The 25,052-nt window shown below is 41.4% G+C and overlaps 1 protein-coding gene across 8 annotated transcripts in view; it reads left to right on the top strand.

The window, feature by feature from the left end:
- The window catches only part of CLIP1 (CAP-Gly domain containing linker protein 1), a 136,382-nt gene that overhangs the window by 53,280 nt on the left and 58,050 nt on the right, over positions 1-25,052 (top strand). For 6 of the 8 annotated variants that reach the window (XM_075898662.2, XM_075898668.2, XM_089775252.1 and 3 more), the window contains 6 exons: positions 5,306-5,430; positions 10,242-10,458; positions 14,097-14,294; positions 16,370-16,473; positions 18,158-18,218; positions 19,356-19,388. In XM_075898662.2, coding sequence (XP_075754777.2) covers positions 5,306-5,430; positions 10,242-10,458; positions 14,097-14,294; positions 16,370-16,473; positions 18,158-18,218; positions 19,356-19,388 — 738 coding nt within the window. The remainder of the gene's footprint in view (positions 1-5,305; positions 5,431-10,241; positions 10,459-14,096; positions 14,295-16,369; positions 16,474-18,157; positions 18,219-19,355; positions 19,389-25,052) is intronic. The other 2 variants (XM_075898671.2, XM_075898669.2) reach the window with 1 other exon arrangement.

Below are 25,052 nucleotides of genomic sequence, written 5' to 3'. Positions count from 1 at the left end.
CCAGAGGCTTATTAGAAGAAATAAGGATATGTCCAGTTTGCAAGAACTGAATCTGGAGAGCTTACAGTACTATTTCAGTTAAATTTTATAACCATTCCCTATATATTCACTAGATTTTAAGTAGATGGAAACATTGCAATCAGCCAGTCAGCTGACATTCAGTTGGGAGTAAAACCTAAACTTGACATTTGTCTATGTAACACATCATTGCACTTTTAATATTGCCTTTGAACATGTATTTGAGCATGATGTCTTCCTTCTGATTCGCTTAAAGATAAGCCTACATGTTTGTTTAGTTCACTATAGTAATTAGCGGCACAGCAAGGTAACTCAAGTTACATTAATTTAAATGTGAGACACCAAGATGGAATGACAATTAAGCCATATATATATACACACTTGATTTCTTATAACCTTTTATTGATACTTTGAACTAGTTTCTATACAAAGCCCTAAACTTTTTTTTGATGGGTGATGGGGAGTGGATTTTTTTTTTTTTCTCCCAGGGAAAGAATGTCCAAGTAGCACAAAGTCAGAATGATTTGGACTTAGTTTTGTTAATTTATATGTTGGATGACTGGGGGAGCAATTCTTTTCCTCACCTTGAAGCTTTATGCTTTTGCAGCAGCAAATTTGTATGAGTCTTTTGCATCATGGGAATCAGTCCAGACTTTCTAAACAATTTCCTGTTCCGTAATTCTATGGAACGGCTTCATTTAACAACATTTGGAGTCCCATGTGGCTTCAGAGATTGATGAAAGCCACATTAGCAGTTGTTCGGTTTTTTTTTAACAAGCTGAACTATGGGCTCAGTTCTTTAGTGCATACTCCAGATAACTAATCAAACTAGGTTTGCCAACTCTCTAGGATCAGCCTAGAGCAAGAGCCTGTCAGAGGGCTAGATCCAACCCACTCAGCAGTGCCCAGCCCTCCTCCCTAACTTGTTGCCTTGGAGCTGGAGATGCTAGAAGCTCTTTCCACTGCCTCTGTTTAAAGGGCTCTCACCTTTGCCGTGGCTGCCAGGCAACGGCAACTGTGGGGAAGGAGCAAGGCCTTTAAATAGAAGCAGTTGAAAGGGTTCTCTTGTCCCAGGCTGTGCTAGGAGCAAGGCTGGGAGCAGCAAGGCCTTTAAATAGCAGGAGTTCAAAGGACTCTCACTCCTGCGCACCATTAACGTGATGCTGGAGAGTGCAGAGTAGGCCTGAGCCCTTTCAACTCCTGCTATTTAAAGGCCCTGCCCTTTCCAACCCAGGCCATCGCATGCAACCACTTAATTTTTTCAAGTGGCACCCCTTCAAAAATTATTGCCCACTCATGGCCTAGAGTCTCTTGGAATCAGCATCAATCTCCCAATGACTGTTGAAATCCATCCTGGAAATTTCTGTAGGATATTAGCAGCCTTACTGGGCGTGGGCTGGGTCCTTCAGGACAGGGGACTGGAAGTGTGGGGGCTGCTGGTCTTAGGACAGGACCTGGAGGATCTGAGGGGTGGGGGCAGGAGCTAGATGGGGTGAGAGTGAGATCAGGGGTAAGAAGGGGCTCAGAGTGGGGGGGGGGGGTTCCATCTCCTTTCCAGTTCAGGCCATTTCCTTCTGTCACTGCCACCAAGGGCCAGGAACAGGCAGGGAAAGGATTTGAGGCAGGAGGGCTACTTAGTCGGTGTGCTGGTAGACAAGATGGCGGAGCCACAGGCCTCTGGCCATTCCTTTGGTGAAACAACGAACCCCAGTAGACCCTCTGTACGATAGCTCTTCCCTTGGGTTCACTGCCTCCAGTGGTCCATTCTCATATTACGTCCCCTTTGACGAGCAGCCCCCCCTTTTGCATGCGGTGGAAAACGGTCCTTTTCCCAGGGCTTCTGGTTGTTCCAGCCCAACCAAACCTCGACCTTGCTTAAGTGAGGAGAAAAGGAAGCTGCATACCAAACTTTGTGATTTTACTTCTTACCGTTTAGGAGGTGTTCTTGAACGGGGGTGGGGGGAGATCCTGTTGGAGGAAGAAATCTAAATCTCCTGGAATAGCTTTGGAGTTGCCAATCCTACATCCAGCAAAATAGTTCATAATTTTCTCTAAATTCTGAACACTTAAATATCTAACGGCAGATGTATAACTTCTTTGCAACACTAGAAATCTGAAATAAAATGAAATTATACTAGATTTAGGGGCAGAATATTTATAAAAACTAGAGACTTGGTGAAATCTCATACTACAGTGGGGTTAAATAGATGGCTATTTTACCAGAAGCTCAAAGGTTAATTTTAGTTCTCTAAGTTAGTCTAACACTCTTGATTGTGTAAAGTACAATGGTTTTTTAATGGCGAGGAGTGTGGGATGGAGGCAGCTTAATGAATATGGGATGGACTTTGCAGCTTTTTTTTTTTTTAAGATTTTATTTTGAGAACAGGTTATGCTTATGTGGTGTCTGGTTAGTTCTTGAAGAGGGAAGAGTGGGATGATTTGTAGGAGTAGAGGACAAATTTGGACTTTCAGGATAGTTCTTCCAATACTGACTATGAAGTGTTATAATTAGATAGACCATAGTGTAAACAAGGTTTTGGGATCCTCTGACTTCCGCCCTGTCAGTTTAGATTTTTTTTCCCTGTTGATCTCTTAAGAATGAGGACAAACACTGGCTTTTGTGTTCCAGAAAAACCAAATACCAAACGTTTTCTTATGACTATATTTAGCTGTGTTTTTTGTTTAATTTTACAGCTAATTTTTTTTCACAGGGCAAAAATTATTTTTATATCAGCATAAAAACCAAGACAAAAAGATTCTTTGCAAATTGAAAGGAACCTGTATTGCGGAAAAACACAGGTCTGCCTTGTTTAGTATGTATGAAAAGCACCAGAAAGGCACTTTCCTGCTTTTATTCTCTCACCCCCTTCCCCCATTTTAGAAATACACATGGCACCTCTAAAATACAGGATTCTCTGGTCTGGCAACATGCATGGTCCTGCATGACCATTGATGTTCCAAGATCAGAATCCTGGTGTGTGGCATGAGGGTGGGACCCTGGGAGCTGATGAGCAGCTCAGTTGGGCTGTGAGTGAGGAGCCTCAGGAGCTGATGCATGGCTTAACTAGGCTGCAAGGTGGGGAGGGACGGGGTTGGGAGCTGGTGCATGGTTCAGTTCTTAGGAGCCAATGCACAGTTCAGTTGGGCTGCAAGGAGAGGCTCAGAGCCTGTGTGCCTTTCAGTTGGGCTGTAAGGGAAGGGGCTGGGAGCCAGCATGTGGCTCAGTTGGGCTGCATGGGCTGGGGGAGAAATGGGGGGGGGGTCCAGAACATGGCTCTTCGGGGCGGTCGGGGGGAGCCAATGCATGGCTTATCTGGGCTGTGGAAGGAGCCAGGAAGCTGGGTGGTGGGGGAACTGCAGCTGGAGGCAGAGGCATAGCAAGAGTTATGCATGTGGGAGCAAAGGAAAAATTTGTGTTGTCTCCCTGCAAGGCTCTAAACGGCTGAGCCAGACCTGGGGTGGGGAGCTTGTACCATATCTTCTCCCGCCTCCCTCCAGTTTGGGGCCGGGCTCCACATGTGCTAACCTGCCAATGAAGATGGAGGAGGGTTGGGCTGGGGGTGGAGAGGTGGGGAAGAGGTGGCTTCAGGTGGTGAATGGAGGAAGAGCAGGTGAGCAGACGGGGCTAAATTTGTACCCCCTTAGCATGGTGCCCTGGGCAACTCCCACTCCTAGCTATGCCATTGTAAATAATCCACCTCTTAGGATATTTATCATTTAACAAATTACTTATTTTACTAACTACAGACAAATATAAATTATAATTTTGTGGTTTACATTCTGTTAAATAATTTTTTCTCCTTAATTTGTTCATATTCCATTCTCATTAGATTCATGTTTTTTACTCCTCTGGCAGGGAGCCTGAAATAACCTCCCCTGGTCTGGGAGAAATCCCTCATTTAGGACCAGTCAGATTCCAAGGGTGCTGGGCCAGGGAGGTCCAACCTGTGGAAGAGCCAATTCTGAACTTTCCTGTCCTGATACACATATTTGAAGTCTTCTGTATCATGAATTGAAGGAGTGTTGAATCTTTAACAAGAATTCAGGCTTCTGAGATAGAGGTGTAAATAAAACACTTCAGATAAAAATCACTCCTCCTTTCAATCAGGCTTCCCTTCCTTCATGTCTATTAAGTCATGAAGCTATTAGTGCTCTAGTTATCCAGAGTTTCTAGGGAAAATGGGGTAGACAAGGTCTTGAGTTGCTTGTTTTAAAAATAAAAAAGCTATTTTTAAAAAAAATATGATTAGGCTTTTGAACATAAATGAGAAGTATGCAATCTGATTTTTTTTATCTTAATTGACCACTTGTAAGTTTCCTGTCAAAGTGTAGTTCCCTTTCCTGTATAACTTATGATGGGAATTGCAGATTTTAAAAAAGGGTCACAAATGCCCATAGTATATGAGGGAGCCTCTTGAAAAAATAGTTTTCATTGACAATTTGTGTGTATGAAACCTTGAAGTGCTTGAGGCAAGAACTGCACAAATAGGACACAACACACTGCTATCCAACCTGCAAGACTTCTGCTCAGATTCACTCAGCCCTGCAGTAGATGGTCAGCCTACAGAACACTTCTTGAAATTTCACTTAACTTCTTTGACCCTTCAATAAGCTATGTCTTATATGGACTATAGTATGCTGCAGGTAATAATAGTACATCACTGTGTCTGGAAAGGTCTCCAAACACTTCTAAATAAGTAAGTGTCTCCTTTGAGGCACTGGTTAGAGGTACATGCTGAAGAAAAGTTCCCAAAAATGCTCCCCCCCCCACTCCTATTCAAAGAGGTGCTTCCATTTGGAAACCTGCCAAACCTCATGCTGGGTATTTCCTTTAAATGTATGAATCACTGTACTATTTTAGATAATCTGAATTATGCCAAAGAGGAAATAAAAATGCTATGGCATCTTCTTGCACCAAGTTAGAATAATAAACCATTCTTAATAAGTGCAGGAAAATTTAATTTAGAGTCCTAGCATTTATGGCTAGAGGGACTATCCAATCATCTTAAATTGGACCCTGGGTTATACCCAAGGTTGTCAATTCCCCACATCTGTACTGGGTTGTAGTAAATATCTCATTTAGTCATGGTAGTGGTTCTGAAGATACATCAACATGTAACAGAAGCAGTAATAAAAGTAGAGAAAACATCTCTGAATAGATACTGGTTGAATCACATTTAATACTTAATTTGGTGTGTTTATGTAATCATGCTAAATATTTTTACATCTGATTTGATGGATAGTTTGGAAACACTGTAAAAATACATCCATGTTTTCCCCCTTGCAGGTTGGTGGCACCAAAGCTGGAGTAGTACGTTTTCTGGGGGAAACCGATTTTGCTAAAGGAGAGTGGTGTGGAGTAGAATTAGATGAGCCACTGGGAAAGAATGATGGAGCAGTGGCTGGAACAAGGTTAGTTTGTAATCCTGTAATAATAACCTTCAATAAAATAAAGTTGATGGGTTTAAACCTTGGTTTTATGTACCTTATGTGGAGACCTTCTGTTTTTTGTGCATATAGTATCTGTCATAATAACATCTAGATCTGAGCGAAGCCAGCAGTGTTACCACAATACAAATACAGGTTGAAGCTAGGGATGTAAGCGAGTACAGGCAGTCCCCGGGTTACATGGATCTGACTTAGATCGGATCCCTACTTACAAACGGGGTGAGGCAATCCCGCACTAGCTGCTTCCCCCCAGCAGACCAGGGAGATGTGAAGCTAGCGCCTCCCCCCCCCCCGCCCCCCCAGCAGACCAGGGAGACGTGGTGCGGCTTTTCTCAGCAGACACCTCAGCTTGAGAATAAAGGACTGAGGGAAGTGAGGTGTGGGAGAATAAAACTGATCTCTGGAGAAATGTTTGGCTAGAGTTTCCCCTATAATATGTACCAGTTCCGACTTGCATACAAATTCAACTTAAGAACAAACCTACAGTCCCTATCTTGTACGTAACGCGGGGACTGCCTGTAGTTGGGTTGAGTACTCATAGGGTTGCCAGATGGTTTAACAAAAAATACCGAAACTCCTCCCCCCAAAGGGATAAAATTCTGTACATGGTGGAAGGGAGGAAGGGGGAGACCAAAGTTATCAAGCACAAAAAAGCCCCTCAGAACAGAACAGTGGAGCAAAAACAAAAATATATATATTTTTTTAAAAAAAGAGGCTGCCCCTTTAATTTGGGTGCCATTTTTAAAACCCCACAACTCCCAGCTCTAACCCTGTTAAGCACAGGGAAGCCAGGTGGGGGGGGGGGGAGGGAGGAGGTGGCTTCATGAGCTGCACTTTTGTGGGGCAAGAGCTCCATGCAGCTTGTGAGCCGTAGGTTGGCCACAGCTGAAGGGAGGCATCATGTGGCCAGCTCCCGGGTGATCTGCTGGTCACATGGGTCAGAGCAATATGCGCTCCGCTCCCACCCCAGCCTGGTGCCCCCCTAGCGTGGTGCCTGGCAAATGCCTCCTCTTGTCCCCCCTTCTCAACCACTCTGCCTTGCTCCTCACTCCCCTGCCCCCTCCAGATGCGGCAGGGGAAAATTTTCCCTGCTGGGTTTCCGTCTGATGGAAACAGGAGATACTGGATATGTGAAATGTCCAGTATCTCCTGTTTTTTTGTTTTTACCAGATGGAGCCTGCAAATACTGGACTGTCCAGGTGAATACCGGACACCTGGCAACCCTAAGTACCCAGCAACTCACTTCCCTTCCCCTTCGCTGCCTTTGTATCTGGCAGTATCGGAGACAGCAAGGAGGGAGGGAAAAACAGAAGCCTGTGCTGGGGGGAACCACCTTAAAACCTAGTGTCGTTCCTCCCCCCTTCTTCCCAGCTAGAGTTGCCAGGTATCCGGAATTCTACCTGACTGTCTGGTATTTGTGCTCTTTGTCAGGTAAAAAAAATCAGAATACCAGACATGTGCAGTGTCCAGTATTCTCTGATTTTTTTTTTTTCCCAGCTGCGCACCGGATGGAAGCCTGGCGGGGGGAGTGGCTGGAAAGCGGGGCTACGATCAGTGCTAGGAGCCTGTGATTATATAGAAGCCTGGAGGAGGGGAATGGCTTTATTATCCCACGTTCCTTTTTCTCTTCTCGACCAAAAAAATCCGCGTGTGTGGTATTTTTGGGGGGATCATCTGGCAATCCTACTCCCAACACCATCTCCATGGTGCTGCTGCCGCCATCCCCACTGCTGTCTTGGACAGAAGCAGCAGTGGAAAGGGAGGCTGCTGTGAAGCAGCCTCTGCCCATGGCGGGCCAAGGCTTGCTGTAGGTAGAGGCTGCTCTGGCAGTAGCCCACGTTTGCGGGATGTCCTAGGTCCTTGCTGGGACCCTTTGCAGACAGGGGCTGCTGGACTTGGCTGCTGAACCTGGGTGGTTCTCACTACGTTTAAAATGCAGAGGTGCAGCAGTCCTGGCTCTGTACTGGCTCGTGCCAATCTGGTATCTACCTCCACTGCAGCTCTGCAGTTTAAATGTAGTAGGAGCTGGGCTGCCTGCGCACCTGCCACCTTCTACATTTAAACTTCAGCATTGCAGCAGGGGTAGCTCCTGGATTGGCATGAACCGGGACACAGCACTTTCACTTATTGACTAATGTAGTTGATACAAATTGTATCTTAAACTACATGATTATTCATTTACCTGCCTCTAACATCCTTAGCTGAACCTCTCTAGTCTGGCACCCTTGGGACCTGTCCGGTGTCAACAGAATTTGCCAACCATGAGAGGTCAATATGGTTTAGCACAGGGGTCTCCAACTTTAAGTACTAGATCACTTTTTGAATTTAAGTGCAGTCCAAGATCTACTTCAAGTATAAATACTCTTGCCCCACTTCTTTCACCCCTTCTCTGAGGCTCTGCTCCTGCTCACTCCATCCTCCCTCTTACCCTTCCTCAGTCACTTTCATCAGGCCTGGAACTTTAAAACTGCTCGGCACGGCATTGCGCCGTGCAGCCTAGCTCCAGGTTTGGAGTCCGGGGACTTCTGGGGCCAGAGTGCAGACTCAGGCCCCACAAAGTGGAAGGCAGAAGGGAGAGAAGGAGGGAAGGGGGAAAACTAGGGGGAAGGGGTGGGAGAAGGGGCTTGTGCGGAGGGGGAAGAAAGGGGACAGGGTAGAGGAGAGACAAATGCCAGGGGGCTAAGTGCAGACAATGAGGAAAAGGGCAGGAGGGGAGGTGTCAGTGGGAGGGGGACAGGGTGATGCTGGGAGAGGAGAGGGTAAGGGCATTGGGGGCTAGAGGAGGGGAGGGAGAGGTGCTGGAAGAAGGTTTGAAAGAAAGGGTGGGCATGAGAGGTGGGGATGGAGCAAGTCATGTGTGAGGGCACAGGGGCATGAGGGGAATGAAGGAAGAGTGGTGGGCATCAGGGGGGAAAAAAGGGCAAAGGGGGTGGGGCAGGGCAGTAAGGGAAGGGGGAGGCACCAGGAGGGTGCCGGGCTAAGGGAAGATGCAGATGCCAGGGGATTCTGGGGGTGAAGCAGAAGGGCAGACACCTGCAGGGGAGGGACCAGCACCAGAGGAGAGAGGCAGGGCAGTTGTGTAGAGGCAGGTGTTTGAGGGGATGAGGAGGAGCAGCTCACATGATCAGAGTGGGGCTACTGGAGGAGTAGGCACAGAGGGAGAGAAGGACTGGTGGAGGGGGGCAGGTCGCAGGAGGGCTGAGGGTAGTCAGAAGGGCAGGAGTCAGGACAGCAGAAGAGGGTGAGGAGTTTGGGGGCAGCAGGCACCAGGGGAGCTGATGGAGACATGGCAGGAGAGAAAAAATGTAAAGGTTCATAAAATATTAATAACTTGGGTGCCACAGTGGCACATCCAAACAAGCCACATGAACTCAGTACTGGTGCACAACACAAAATTCATTCTGCTCATGGGAGGAAACTCTTAGGCTATGTCTACACTGGCAGCTTCTTGTGCAAGAAGTCTTGCACAAGAACACGTCCACACTGCCATGTGCGAGCTGTATTTTTGCGCAAGAGCATCCATGGCAGTGTGGATGCTCTCTTGCGCAAGAAAGCTCTGATGGCCATTTTAGCCATAGGGATTTCTTGTGCAAGAAATTCCTGCCGAGCATCCACACTGTCCTCTTGCGCAAGAGCAGGCGGGCAGTGTGGATGCTCTGTGGGTTTTTGCACAAGAACGGCTATACTTGCGCAAGAAGCCGCGAGTGTAGACATAGCCTTAGAGGGAACACTTCCCCCAGCCTCACTGCTCCGAGTTAATGTCACACACAGTGAGTTAATGCAATTACAGGATAGTTGCATGAGGGGGGGTTTGGTGGGGACCAAACTAATTCCTGTTGGTAGGAGGATGGTGGGAAATGTCCTTCGAGAGGGATGACATGACACCTTTTACTTCTGGTCATGTGTCACCTCTAGAGGCCTGGTTAATGGGGTCAGAGGGTGTGGCTAATGGGGCACCACCAAAAATTATACAAACCTGCCTCCCCTGGAGGCATCTTGACATCAGCAGCTTCCTTGCCCTACCCTGCCCTGCCCAACAAGTAGGAGACTCCCCAGGGGAGGGGCAGCTCCAAGGCAAAGGGCAGGAGATGCCCAGCATTTGGGGGAGGAGCAGCTGAAGTGCTGGCACTTGTTGGCCTCTTGGCCAAACCGGTCAGGATCACTTGTCAGGCTCCAAGATCTACTGGTAGATCCCGATCTACTGGTTGGTGATCTGGCAGCATTACCAATATTTCTACTGCTTTGTGGGCTCTTAGAAGATATTTAGGGGTAAATTAAAGTTAAATAGCAGCATAGAACACTGAGAAGCCTAGACTGGTGGCTAGAAACAAACTTTGTGAGACTATGGAAAAACTTGGCCACACCAATGATGAATTGACATCCAGCTAACTAAAATCATGCTGGGCCATGGATGTTACTGGACCAGAGTGTTGAACTAGAGAGAATGTAATTTAGTGAAGCTAACGGAGGGTATTGAAAAGTTTCCTTTTTGCCTGGAAGAATACGTATAACAGAAGTAAAATGGCAATTTAACTGCTAAACCTGAATGGAATTTATATGTTCCAAGGGCTTTCAACCTACTGAGTTTTCTGCAAGAGAAGTGTTAGAGCTTCTGAGAAAAGAGGTTGTAAGAATTTTAAAATGGAAAAGTCTAAGCTCCCTAAATACCAGGAACCTATTTTCCTTGATGTGGAATTTCTTAGAAGTTGCCATTCTATAATAAAAAGGCAATGTAGTCTCAACCTATTGAATGCCTTAATTTGTTTTTTCTAAAGGTATTTTCAGTGTCAGCCAAAATATGGCTTATTTGCACCAGTTCACAAAGTTACCAAGATTGGATTTCCATCTACCACAACAGCTAAAGCCAAAGCAACTGTGAGAAAAGTGATTGCACCATCTTCAGCTCTGAAACGCAGTCCAAGTGCATCCTCCCTGAGTTCTCTCAGTTCTGTGGCATCATCAGTAAGCAGCAAGCCAAGCCGTACAGGACTAGTAAGGTTCTTTTTCTATTGCATGCTTTACATTTCGAAACAGAAACCCACATGGGCGCATGCCTGTGGTTTGCTTATAAATTAGGATAGATCAGATCTTGAGATGAGCATAATATGTTTCATTGTGCTCTTTTGTTTTTCACTCAAAGCATGCACGTAGGAAATCCTAGCTAGCCCTGAAGAACAGATGAAGGTTTATACATTTACTTTTTGTATATTTTAACAGTTAACTCAAACTAAGTAAGTTTTTTGCAATAAGAAAGTGGCTTATGCTACCAGCAAAATGAAAGGCATCAATGTACTCTAGAACCCATGTTGTAGAAGATTTCCATTTTTCCAGGGGTGCTTCTCTATTAAAGCTACATTAACAATTGCACGCTTGGTGCACATTGAAGCTTCCAGGGATGAACTCGTTTATGACTAAACGTACTATTAGAAGCCTCAAGTAGGCAAAAATGCATTTTTTTCCACTGGAAAGATTTATGCATAATGGTCAATAAAGAAATATAACATGGAAAGCCAATGCCTGCCTTTGCTGATAAGAAGCCTCTTTCTTTCCTTAATTTATTTTTATTTTTACTCTGAGCTTCTGAAGATTCAAAATAGTGTTGAGATTAATTTTAACAAAGTACTAATTTGACATAATGTATTTTATATTGATGTTCATTTCTAAAAATGTTATATATCAGTCTTGGGTCATGTGTAGTAAAAGGAAACTTACGGCTTCTCAGGGGAAGCTTGATATCAGACATCTTCTGTAGCAAGTAGACAGCTGGAATAATTTTATATTGCACTACTCATCCTAGAAAATTCCAAAACTTGTGTATTAATTTTTGGGAATTATAAAAGATGATTATTTAGGGACCCATTAATCAGCTACTGAAATGTGGCTATCACTAGAATGAAATTGAGCAGCTAGCATATCATTCTACTGAACAGCTGGTTTAGGACAGGGAAGTTTATTGTTACCATAATCATTTGAAACTGAAGCAGATTTCACCTGGGGAGAAGTAATTAACTGAGTCAATGCTTGGTAGGGACAACAGGATTAACAGCTCATTACAAAAAAGTACATAGATCTTTAGTTGCCACAGATGAATGGCCCCTTTTGATTTTCAGGGGTTGTCTTGCCTGTGGATTGACACTGTAGTGATTAATCCACCAGCGGTTGATTTATTGCATTTGCTTAGACAAAATAAATCAACCTGTAAGCGCTCTCCCATTGACACTCTGGTGCTCCACCAGGTTGTGAAAAGTAGCCAGAGTCAACGGGAGAGCAGTCCCCACTGACCTTACTGTACAGTTGGTGATATGTTGGCTTCAGGTGTGCTATTTGGGTAGCTGAAATTATGTAGGTTAGATTGACTGAGGGTAGAGGGAGGAGATGTAGTGTAGACTTTCCTGGAAGATCTACGTCTAGTGACACAGTGCCCCTAAACATATACAGGTTCATTGTTCAGTACAGACTCTCAGGGAAGAAGTTCTCTTCCTCCTTATACTCCATTCTGACTGAGGATGAATGCTTAAAGGTCCAGCCACAGCAGAGTTTCTGCTTGTCAAAATAATCTTTTGATATTTTCCTTTCTAAGAGCAAAATCTGTATACTACAGAAAGCCCCATGTTTCTTTGTTAATGTTTACATTGTAATTACAGCAGATCTCTGACTCTGAAATTCCAGAAATAGTGTATTCTGGTAAATTCCTGATAGGATATAAAATTATCAGACTTCTGCCCATTCTTCTAATTTATTCAAGGCTCTATTTGCTTGCTTATGTAATGAGTAGCCGCCACCAAGGTAAAGGAACCTCTAATGTAGAAAAGCTGCCTTTGACAATTTGAGTCTGCCCCCTAACTTGATTCCTTTAGTCTAGCCCTGAAACTGCTAGATAATTAAATGAAGTGCTTTGAAAAGCCACAGAACTGAAGAGACGCAAGATAATTTTTTGACATGTTCTTGGGATTGAGAAATATTTTGGAAACACTGAGGAAGTAAGTGTGATCCAGACTTCAAAAGTTCAGTGCTTGGCTTTGTTAGACTCTGGGGTAATTATGCCTAACTTTTTATATCACTCAAGCATAGTACCTGCATTGTTTCTTGGAAGGCTAGTCTGTGAATAGCCAGTTTAGAAATGATAGAATCTGCAATTCCCAGTGGTCAAGAGAAGGATTTTCTAATATAAGAAAATGGCACAAACCATTCTTTATCATTTAGAACATAGGGAAATCTAGCTCAATGTTCTCCTCCATCAGCAGTCCCCATTGGATGTAGCAGTATTGTTCAGTTATCTAATCTTTGGCAAGACTATAAAAGAGACAGGTTCCTATTCTTGGTCACAATTACTGTACTAAGTTTAAGACTAATCTGCCCAAAGGAGCAAGGTTGTGATTTTGAATAATTGAGATATTGATAGGAATCACAGGAAGTAGGAGCAAAAACACTATCTCTTGTTTAAAACAGGGATGGGAATCTAAGGCCCAGGTTCCCAGGATCTGGCCCCTGAGCCTCCAGACTACTTCCCCTCCCCCACCAAGCATTGGGAACCTATGCTGGCACTCCAGCCTACACTACCCCTTGCCTGACTGATTTTTTTTTTTTTGTGGGTCGGTAGCTCCAGACCCAAAAAAGGTTCCCTACCCTGGCTGAAAACCTGGGAAGAAAGTCTGAAATACTAGATTTCAGAACGGTTGTTACATATTATAACAAATTTACTATCTCAATTCTTGCTGTACCCACAACTTGTTCAATATCTGTTTCTCATTAGTAGAAATTCTTCTTGTATTTTGAGTTCTGCCACTTGCTCAGTGCAAAAAGTTTTGACAAAACAGACAAGGGGCACTCTAAATTCTCATTGAGCATTGTAACCACCAATTCAATTAAGTGGATCAATGGCTACATTAATCAAACAAAGCCTTAGTCTCATTGATTTATATTAATTTTGTCTGTCCAAAATAGTTCTTTCCAAAAACTATAAGTTCAGCTCAAATCAGAGTGACTTTTGTAAGATATGTACTAATAGTGACGACGAGGACTGTAGAACTTTGCCTTCTAACCAAGGAAAATTTCTATTTGCTTCAGTGAGAGATTGTCTCAAATGAAGAGAGAAGAATTTTACTCTGAGCATCCTTCATAGACAAGAAAGATGGTAGTGGAACTTCATGAGGAAGGCTTTTGATGATTGATTTGAAAACCAAAAGTATTACTAGATTGCAGAAACTGACCCAAGATTATGACTCCATATATAAGGGAAGAATGTCTAACTTCACTATAAGGACATTTTTATACTTAGCTGGCGCTCATGCAAAAAGTTAGTGCAGCAACCTAACAAGCTAACCTTAATTCTACAGTATCCATCTTAAAGAGGCCAGCCTTTTGTTTTCAGTTGAATTCTTCTGCCTCCTACACGCTACCTGCTGATGTCCACGTAACATCTTGCTGCAGTCATGTCCCAACTAATTTGAAATTAACTTTAAAGCAAGAAATTAATTACTTTCCTCTCATTGATTTTAATATATAAAGTGTGTGGAGAGCTGCAGTCAGGTATAAATAGCATATGCTTAGCTAGCTAGTGCCCAAAATCTTTGTTCAATAAGACTATAGCCTTTGATGATGATGTTTTTAATGCATTTGCTTATTTGAAGTTAACAGAAACATCTTCCCGATATGCAAGAAAAATTTCTGGCACCACTGCTCTCCAGGAGGCTCTAAAGGAGAAGCAGCAGCATATTGAGCAACTCCTGGCAGAGAGGGACCTGGAGCGGGCTGAGGTTGCTAAAGCAACAAGTCATGTAGGGGAAATAGAGCAGCAGCTAGCATTGGCTCGAGATGGACATGATCAGGTGAGAAATAATGCTGCTCTTTGGACATGATTAGGATGGCTGACTTCACACACTAGGTTTTATTATTTGATTAAGTTAAGGAATAATGGGCACTGTTTTAAAAGTGAATCTTGTTTGCAGCCACTTCACTTTCTTGATTAGGGGGTGGGGAACCTAAGGCCTGAGGGCTGGATCTGGCTCACGGCTTGCCTGGATCTGGCCCTCAGGGTTCTCCTCTTAGCTGGCTCCTACGCTCTTCCTCCCACCCAGACCCCACATCCCAAGCCTGTGTCCCAGCAGTCCCCTCCCACACACATAAACCCCTCATTTTTGGCCCTTTCCCCAGAGCCTCCAAGGCCCTACATAAGTTACTAGTTTGGGACACCCTAGCCTCTGGTGCAGCCCCTGACTTATTTTACTGTGGGCCAGCAGCCCCTAAGCCAAAAAGGTTCTCCACCCCTATCCTAGAGGTTCCTGTGATGGTGAAGTTGAAACTTTTTAAGAAACTATGTTTATAGTTCATTCCAAATTTTAAGAGGTGATATTTGAAAAACATTGTTAAACATTGCACAGTCTCCTGAGGAGTTCAGCAGGGGGTGCACTCAGCATTTGTTGTTAAAATTACATATTGGAAACAATCTTTAGGCAATAATCCCTTAATTAAGAAGTTCAGAATAAATATTGTTAATATTTTCAGATTGTAGACTAGAGACAGAAGCTACCAATTTGGTGCCATCTCGTCTATTTTCTAAGTGGCCATTGCAGGATTATTCCCTGTAACATATCAGTTTTATTCCTTCATCCAGTTTATTTTTACACATCCCAAATGTTGATGCTTCCATCATATTCCTTGAGACACCATTCCATATTTAATGAACTGAAATTCAACACTGATTAATGCATACAGGCAGAAAACTAATCCCAACTATATTTACATTGCTATGGGTTCTAAATTAGCTGTTACCATCCAAGAAAGTTCATGGAGTCACCTTGGACAGTTCTCTGGAAACTTCCACTCCAGTGCTTAGCAGCAGTTAAACAGGTTAGCAGAATGTTAGGAACTATTAGAGGGATAGAAAATAAGACAGAAAATATCACACTGCCACTATATAAATCCATGATCTGCTCACACCTTGAATAGTGTGTCCAATTCTGGTTGCCCTTTTAAAAAGAATCTAGAGAAACTGGAAAAGGTTCAGAGCATGGCAGCAAAGATGATCAAGGATATAGAATGGTTTCCATACAAAGAGACATTAAAAGTATTGGAGCTGTTCATCTTAGAAAAGTGATGACTAGAGCAGATGTGTATGATAGAGGTCGTTAAAGTCATGAATGATGTGGAAGATGTGGAAAGACAAGTATTTACTGTTTCATGTAATAAAAATCCAGGGGTCATTTAATGAAATTTAATCAGCAAAGGTTTTGATACAAACAAGAGGAAGTACTCTTTCACATAACTAACCTGTGAAACTCAGTGTTATGGATGCAGTAATGATCAGAAGCATTAAAGAAAAAAACCTTAATGGAATAATGTTCCGTCAATGCTTACTATTTGGTGAGGAATACAATCCTGTTCAGTGTATCACTGCACGAAGCTGGGAGTAGAAGACAGTGGTGGATTACTCAATTGCCCTATTCAGTACAGTGCCCTGAAGCTCTGGAACATGCTACTGTCAGAGACAGGATACTGAACAAAATGGACAATGGTCTGAGCCAGTATGAGAACTCTTACATTGTTAGAGCTCATTTCAGGAACCCTTAGTCAGATATAATATGAAAAGAAAGATCCTGGCTATCAAACTAATTCCTTCTAATTAATCCCCTATATGCTATACCTTCCTTTGCTGCTTATATTATCGGTGCATTGGTAAATGGTTATCATATTCCTCTCCCCTGGATTGTCATTTTTACCAAGTAATCTTTCCATATATTCCTCCCTACAGAATAAGTTGACTGTCTATTTTGCATAGTAGTTGACCTGCAAACAGTATGGCTTTCTTTGCCCTTAAATAGAACCCCGTATAAACTTCTTTGAGTAAATATTGACTTGCCTAATCTTTTTACTTACTAAATTCTATGTCATTACTACTAATTAGCATGTACTGGAAATGGAAGCGAAAATGGATCAGTTGCGGGCTATGGTCGAAGCTGCTGATAGGGAAAAAGTGGAGCTTCTCAACCAGCTTGAGGAAGAGAAAAGGTGAATCAAAAACTTTACTTGCGATTTCTCTCCATCACAAACAAGGTTTTGTTTCAAATATGGTGGCTTGCCAGTAACAGACTAATTCCAAATAGGACAAATCTAGGGTGTTGTGACTGCTGTGAATTTACTCACATAGTTCATGCTGTGCAGTTGCTTAAGCAAACTTGCAGCCTGCAGAGTTTCTGGTATTGAAGCAGCCTCTGCATGTTGCAACACATAGGGCTTAAAATAAGAACTTTTTCTATTGTAAATAGTGTGAGCCTGTTTTCACTGACTGCCAGGGCAGCAGGGGACTACTTTAACAAGGCCAATGAGGACCAGAGAGCTCACCTTCAGCATATTGACAAGAATGATAGCTGTTTCTGTACATGACTGATACACATTTAACTGAAGCAGCATTTTGCAGCTTGGGAAATGTTCACCGTTTCAGCTGCATGGTATTCCTCCCACTTCCTCTTTAAATATTCTATTTATTTTGTTTTTTGAAAATTCTCTGCACTCTAGTTAATTCAGTCTCATTCAGTAACTTGAACTCTAGCTTAAATTTTTCACTTCCAAAAGCAGGGAGTTATATTGATAGCATGGTAATTACTGTTTAGATAAATACAGTACTAAAATCTTATTATTCTTTTCCTTTACACTAATTGTCTGAAAGACCCTGTATCCCCCAAGCCCTGTCTTTGACGAGAAGACTCAATGTGATCATCTTTAAAGCCAGTAAACAAAAATTTCCAGCCTATGCATGTTCAACGGATTAAAAGCCCTTTTCTCTCCTCTCTGCATTTTTTGTGGATTTGCAAGAACTATGGAGCTTACTCAGAATCTTACTACAGACCCCTCTTGCATGGAGCAGTTTCATACAGCCCATCTCAGTCCACTTTAAACTTGACGAGAATAAAATGGTGGGTGTAAGGGTTTGAGATCTTGTTTGTAAATACATTCTACCTACATGTTCTGAAACTTGTGTAGACAAGGCAAGTTGTGTATTAGCATGTTAGTAGAGCCCTGCACATGCAGATATATCCACTTTATATCTATGGCTCATTTTTGTGGATATAGCTAAAGATTTTGTATTTAGAACCCTGCAGATTTGTGGATATCTGTAAATTATTTTTGCAGCTGGGGAATATTTTTGTGTCCGCACAGGAGTCTACATGTTAGTTCCTTCCTCATAGACGACTTCTTCAGCTAGCCAGTGTTTGCTGCAGATCCATTTGCTTTGCCTATACTGTAGTTTTGGAACATGCATTTCTTTAAAAAAGAAGAAAAACCCTAAACACAAGTTCTTAGTTATTTTTACACATTTTCTAATTTCTTACCCATTTTTAACATAAATCATAGAAATTAGTGATGACAGCTAGATAAGTTATATAAGTAGATCATTGACTCAGTCACCATTTCATTAATTTCTATGTAATTTAAATACATTTTATTTATTTAAACTGCTTTTTTTTTTTTTTTTTTACTTAATACCGTGTCTTCCACTCTTTAAAGAGCTTCAGGATGGATTTTGGACTTATGCTTTATTTTTAATGAATTGTTCAGTGTTCTCTCATTTAAAACCAGAGTTGAACTTTTTTTGGTAATTCAAGTAATTAAAATAGAATGTTGAGTAGCTTTCAATTTCTAATGAAAAGTAAGTTAGTCATTGTTTTTTGTAAACTTCATTTATGTCTCTCAGAAAAGTGGAGGATCTTCAATTTCGTGTAGAGGAAGAGTCCATTACCAAAGGAGACCTAGAGGTAAAACACTGCCAACGCTATAAAAGTCAATTTGATAGGGTATTGTGGTGCAAACTGATGTAGAGATTATATTGCTACTACTCTGTACAATGAATGGATGAACTGAATTTGCATGTTAATATTCCAGCAGAACACCGAATAAATGGAAAGGGATCCCTAAACCTCAAATACCCAATTCTGTAGTTTGTGTAATCTTAAATAGTCAAGATCAGGCCCTGAAATATATTGTGTTCTTCTTCAGCATGGCTTAGTGGCTGCAGTTGTGCAAGAGTAATTTAATTTAGGTAAAACTTCATCCTTTCTGCACTTTCATAATCCTGCTAGTATAAGAACCCAACAATCCTGAATCAATTTTAAAGTTATAAAACTGGCAGTTAATAGTTATGTCCCTGTTGATATGGATGCTATGAAAATGTAACCACCTCAATCTTACTGGTGATTCATATAAAATTACTATCCCCACACAGCTTTTAACACAAAAACTATGAGGGCATGCTTGCTCTAAATTAAGTATACTAGTAAAGTACAAAGTATGTACTCTCATCATGATTTACCTTCCTACTTTGTCTAGCTGATAAGATATACTCAGGTCTAATCTACTATTATTATAATTAATAAAAACATTGTGTATAGAATTAATGAGAGAAACAAATTAATATTGGTTAAACTGGCAGTGTTTAAAAATTTTTAAATAAAATTGTTTGCATGTCTTCTAGTTTTTAACATGTTCAATGTAAAAAACGTTGGTTGCTCTTGTCCCATTGTAAAGAACAATAGAAATTTAAATTATTTGTAACTCAATGAACCATTAATGATGCAAGAGCTAGCTCTATGGTCCATTTTCATATGACATTTCCTTTAGTTCTACTTTGTCAGTTTTCCATCCATTTTAAAATACCTACCTATATTCTAATTGTTGAGTACCTGAAAGTATGTTTTGGATTTGTTTTGTTAAATCAATCGATAATTGAAATTGTTTAATATTATGGCAAATTGTTTCAAGAACTCCAGTTATTTTGACAAGATGCACATCTTCAGGAGTGTAAGCTGAACTCAAATGAATGAAATGCCTCCTATTATATTGGAATGATAGTGGTAAGCATTTAGGTGAATTTTTTTTTTAATTTTTACTGATAGCAAAAGAGGCAGATTTCTGAAGATCCTGAAAATGTAAGAGGGCACTTAAGCGTGTGGAGACATTCCATATTAACAGATTGTTTACAAATAAAAATGCTTATTGATCAACTTAATCACTAACTGCATAATCTGTTATTGAAACATTGACTCTAGTATTTGTGTGCATGTTGCTTTCAGAGCAATTACAATACTCATCACAAGGAATGTATGTAATTACTAAATACTGTGATCCCCTTTAATGAAAACAGGGAGAATGTGTCATCGTTAGTTTTCAAAATAAAGCTGCAGACTACAGTGTCATCCACTGAAAGAAACCGGAGCTTGCAAGAAACTATTTTTCTTGGGCCCTGAAAAGTCTCTTCTATAGAAATAGGCTTCAACTTTCATTCATCACAAAATCCTGCATACTCATCCCATGAGCTCCCACTGCTGTTCATTGGTGGCACTATACATCATTTTGTGAAATTTCCTAGAGAATAGGTTGCATAGCTTCCTCTACCATTCCTTACATATTGCTTACTCTTTTTTTTCGTTAAGAAATGCTAAAGGGAAAGCATTATCTTAGGAAAAGTTATTAAAATACAATTGTTCATTATTTACTGTATACAAAGCTATATTTTTTTTTCACTGTAGTGTAGCAGGACTTCCTAAAAAATATGATAAATATACTGCTTTGAAAGTTATTAAAATAAATCCTCTGTATACCTGTCACAATACAAAGGGAATAGAATTAAAAAAAATCCTCTGCTTTTGATTTTGGGTTCAATAAGGTCTTATAACAAATCCCTTCCTGCCCTGCTCTTTCCTCTCTCACCAAATAGAAAGCTCTCAAGACTAAAATTGAATTCCTACTGTGCATTCTTAGGTATTCCTTTTGTGAAGCTACTTCAGTGATCTGGGTCTCCTCTGTTCTTCCAAATCAGGAATATGGTGTGTTAGAAGTAAATCTGCATGCAACTTTCCTCTTTCCTGTTTTGTGCACTCCTCATTCCTCTTTGTCCTTATTCCTGATGTTTCTATTCTAATTCTCCCTCAACAGGCTTATTTCCCAAGAAAAAAACCCTTATTCTCCTATTGAGTGGAAAGTGATATTGGATTATTTAATGTAACTCTAGATCAGAAACTATCCAGACCATGTTCTGTGGTGAATATCCAAGCACAAGGGGCTGAAGGATTGCTGCCCCAGTCATAAAATCATTAGTTAGCATTATAGCTTGAATATTGTAGAACAGATTAATCAATAGGTAGATATAGGTGCAAAACTGAATTCTGAATTTCATTTCAAAGAGCAAGAGTAGGCACAGTGTGCAGTTGCTGTGCATTGTTGATTACTAATGGCTCTCCATTTGGGACATAATCACTTAGGTTACATCTACTCTGCAAAATTAGCCCCCTGGCACTTGGGTTTATGCAGTGGTGCTAAAAATAGCAATTTATACCATCCTGCTTCAGGGGAACCTGAGCTCTGAAAATCCTCATGACAAGGGTGGGCAAGTTTTGCAGGGGGACCACTAAATGAATTTTGCTATATGCTCATGAGTCAGCTATACCCTGCCCCCCAGGAAGGGGTGGGGCAGAATGAGCGGGGGTAGGGACTAACCTCCCTCAGAATTGTCTGGGGCTGGAGGTTTTGAATTAAACACAGAAAAGACCCTTGTATCTACAACTGCAGCTATTTAAAAGACTCTCAGCTCTTCCCCTGCCAGGGTAGCACTGTGATCATGATCCATTTAAATAGGATCCTGCTGCTTTAGCCGCTGCCTGGAAATTTTCTAGCACAGGTAGCAGGGTAGAAATAGGAAGTGGCCAGATGCAGTTCATGGGCCGGATCAAAGTGTTAGGCAGGCTGCATCTTGCCCAGCTCTACTGTATGGGTAGGAGTCCCAGAGACTGAGCTTCAACCTAAGCAAAATTGTTCACACTATATTTGGCACCATAGCATGAACCCAAGACAGTTGACCTGGCCTCTGAGACCTGCTGCCAAAAGTGTGGGTTTTTTTGTTTTGTTTTTGTTTTGGCTGGGTAAGTGTACCCTTATGGTGCTGCAGAGTATATATTTCAGGGCAGGACTTGGGTCTCACCCCATATAATCTAATTTTAATACCCCAGACTGAAGACTGTCTTCCCTGTCATTTTTACATCCAAGTCAAATGTTGGTATCAAATTCTGCTCTCCTTTATCCTACACCAAAATACATCTGGAGTAACTTAATTGACTCTTCTGAAACCATTCTGGTATAGCTGAGAGGAGAATTTGCCTCTTAAACATGTCTCTTTGGAGGACTGGAAAGGAATTGACACCTCCACAATTCCTCAGTGTAGTCTCTTTGGAATTGGAGCTGTTCCTTTGGAAATCAGCCTTACTTATTTTTGTTTTCCTTTGTTAATTCTTTAAATGAACAAAAGTGTTTGGCTTGTGCCTTTGTATTTAGCTGAGTATCTTAATTTTTTTAGTGCAAATATCTGTATGATGGGATATTTTTGAATATTTTATGTTAATGCTGATCTCTGAAGGTTTTAGTGCTGTTGGACAGCACCTAGATATATTGGGTACAGCTGCTATATAAGCTTGAGATTAAAAAGTTGCTTTGTGTATAATGGGTGCTATAGAAACCTTTAAGAGTCTGTTTTGTAGAGATTCATGACATAAGAAATTCTAGAAAGGGCCTTCTGTATGGATTCACCTCCGAGAGTGAGACATAATAGAATATTGGTTTATTTCAAAATACTAGTTAAAAGCCCACAAGATACTTTAAGGGCTGTTTAATTATTTGGATTTTTTGTTTGCTGGTTTTAAAGTCACACTAACTAGTCCCACAAAGGCTCTGTATTGAAGCTATTGTATTTAAAACTTCTAGACATTTAAAAAATCTCTTAATGTCTCTAATTCCCATCAAAATATCTAACCGCATAATGGTAAGCAATTGGTAAAAAGGACAATCTGTATTCTTCCAGTTCTCTGGCAGTCTTGTCAAGGCCCTCTGAAGATCTCCAGGAATCTTATGAAAAATATCTTTAGCCCAAGGAACTGCTGAAAGTTTAGCCTCTGAAGCAAATTGAATACATCTGGTCCCTGTGTTTCAGAGCTTGTTGAATGATGTTGATAAAATTGGCATATTTTCATCACAATGTGTACAGACCTGTTTTGGTTCAGTGTCAACTTCCAGATTCAGACAAACAACTTGATGCTATCAGGATGAAATTCTAAGGTGAACCCACTTTTTTTATTGACGAATAGAGAACACACCTGAAGCAAAACAAAGACTTTCCGCCATCTCACTTCCTTTTCAGAGAATACTTATCGTCTTTATTTTGGTTGTTTAGACTGCTTTGAAGATGGTTACATATAAACAGAGAAACTGACTGTAACACTGCTTTACTAGGATTTCCCAATATCTTACTATAAACTCTGGCGGTTTAGGTCTACATTACCTTTGCAGGTGCACAGTTCATCCAGAATGCTTGTGCATACACAGATTTCCTGCCAAATGTGGGAATACTACTGTATGGGAATGGTGACAGATGCAGTAGGGCCTTGATGGGATCCCACATCTTTCTTCAAACCACTCTTTTCTCCCTCAGATTCTATGACTGGCTCTGCAAGCCGAAAACCTATTTCCTCTAATTAGAATTTCATAGATTAATTGCATCTAGCACTCTACTTCACACTAAATTACAACTAAATTAGATAGAAGAACATTGCTCCAGTCTTTTACAGCTGATGTCTCAGGGTGAGAAGCGTGTCTTAACATACAGTATAAAGACAGAATATAGTCAGCTTCTGTCAAGTTGTCACTCTGTTGTTGGAATGATCAGGCCTTTTTCTAGAAAAGGATACTTAAAAACCATCAGGCAATAATATTGCTTTTTACAAGATGGCATCTTTTTGGTTAATGATGTTGTATGCTTAAACTCTACATTTCAGAGCTGCGAATGACATGCAGTTCTTCACTCAGGGTGGACTTTTCTTTTCCCCTCCCACAGTGGTGCAAGCCAAGAGGGAAGTAACTGCTACACTCTTCTCATCTCTCTTAAATGCCATGATTTCTTGCAGGTTATTGGGAAAGCATTTCAGCCTCTTTGCTGAATATTCAGGCACTGCATCCTGATATTTCACAGTTCGATATAAAACCTATCTCTTTGTGAGCAAAGGGCACAGGGTATCTGGTTCTGCTTTGGGTGTTCTTTTTTCTCTTTTGGATAACAATGCCTCAAGTACAAAGAGCACAAGTCCTCTTTCTTCTTCTTGTCATAACCAGTTTAGATTTGAGTGCTATACTATGGTCAAATAGCATTTCAGTTAGAGTAACTAATATAAAGGAAAAATCTTAAACAACGAAGTGTCTTGCAGCATCTTGGAGACTAACAAAACATGTAGATGGTACCATGAGCTTTCGTGGGCACAACCCACTTCCTCAGATGAATGGTGTTATTAAATGCCCAGTTTCTAAATAAATAGGGGATGGCAGGAGGAGGGAGGGAGGAAGAGAAGGAAGAAAAATGGGGAAAGAAATAGTTAGTGTCTATGCTACACAAAGCTGGTAGAAAAGGTACTAATTGTTCTTATCAGCTTCATGTAACATGAACATTCTAATTGACTATTTCTTTCCCCTTTTTTCTTTCTCCTTTTCCCACTCTCCTAGTTATTTAGAAACTGGATCTTTAATGAAGGATCTGAATGACTAGTTGAATAGTTGCTCCCCTCCCTCCAGACCTCGGGCTCCACATGGCACTGCCACTTTGAAATGCCTTGTGCAGCCCATGGCCAGCTGGGAGCCTGGACTGCACATGGCATTTTTAAAGTGGCAATGCCATGTGGATCCTTACGCTGGACTCCCTGTAGCATTTCAAAGTGGCAGCACTGGATGGAGTCTGAGGTCAACTTGGATTCCCCTATCTGATCCTGGGCTTCATGTGGCATTGCTGCTTTGAAATGCCACAGGGAGCATGGGGCCAGTGGAGAACTGCTTGAGTCCCCCATTGGCCCTGTGCTCTCTGCAGCACTTTCTCCTTTGAAGGATCTGTTGCTACGCTTCAGAGGCAGAAGTGCCCTTATTGACTAATTGAAAAGTCGATGCAAATTGCATTGTCTTTTCTATTAGCAAAAAAAAAAATTTACATTTCTACCTTTAACTCTGTTCATCTGAAGAAGTGAGTTGTGCCCACGAAAGCGCATGGTACCATCTTCATTTTTGTTAGTCTGTAAGGTGCTGAAAGACTACTTGTTGTTTAAGTGTTTCCAATTAGACTAACTCAGCTACTCCTCTGAAGCTCTAATCTAAATGAGTCATGATTGCTCCCCTTCTGGAAATGTGGGGAAAATGTTCTGCAGTTCTGAGTAACTCTAATGTGCATTCATGCCATTTATATGATAGCAACAAATGAATCTTGACATTCCCAGAATTTGCCAGGAAGATTTTTATTGCCAAACTGAAAAACTATAGAAAGATGAAAAATAGTATTCTGAAGAAGCTTTAATCACTGTCTCTGGCCAAATTCCAACTTTCTGTGTTGGTCCTGTTCCATGGATCTTGTTTCACCCATGTACATCAGGTCTGAATTTGGATCCCCACTTAGTTCATAATTAAACAGTTAACTTAGCTATGTCCAAATATACTGTATTCTTTGGGGGTGATAGGGCAAGGGGCTTTTAGTACTTTAAAAAGTATTAACTATTCTAGTTTGTGCTGGTAAACTT

Source organism: Pelodiscus sinensis, chromosome Z, assembly GCF_052426305.1.
Source record: "Pelodiscus sinensis isolate ZL-2025 chromosome Z, ASM5242630v1, whole genome shotgun sequence".
Lineage (NCBI taxonomy): Eukaryota > Metazoa > Chordata > Testudines > Trionychidae > Pelodiscus > Pelodiscus sinensis.
Note: the sequence above shows the minus strand (reverse complement) of the source record. Positions and strands in the feature narration are given on the sequence as shown.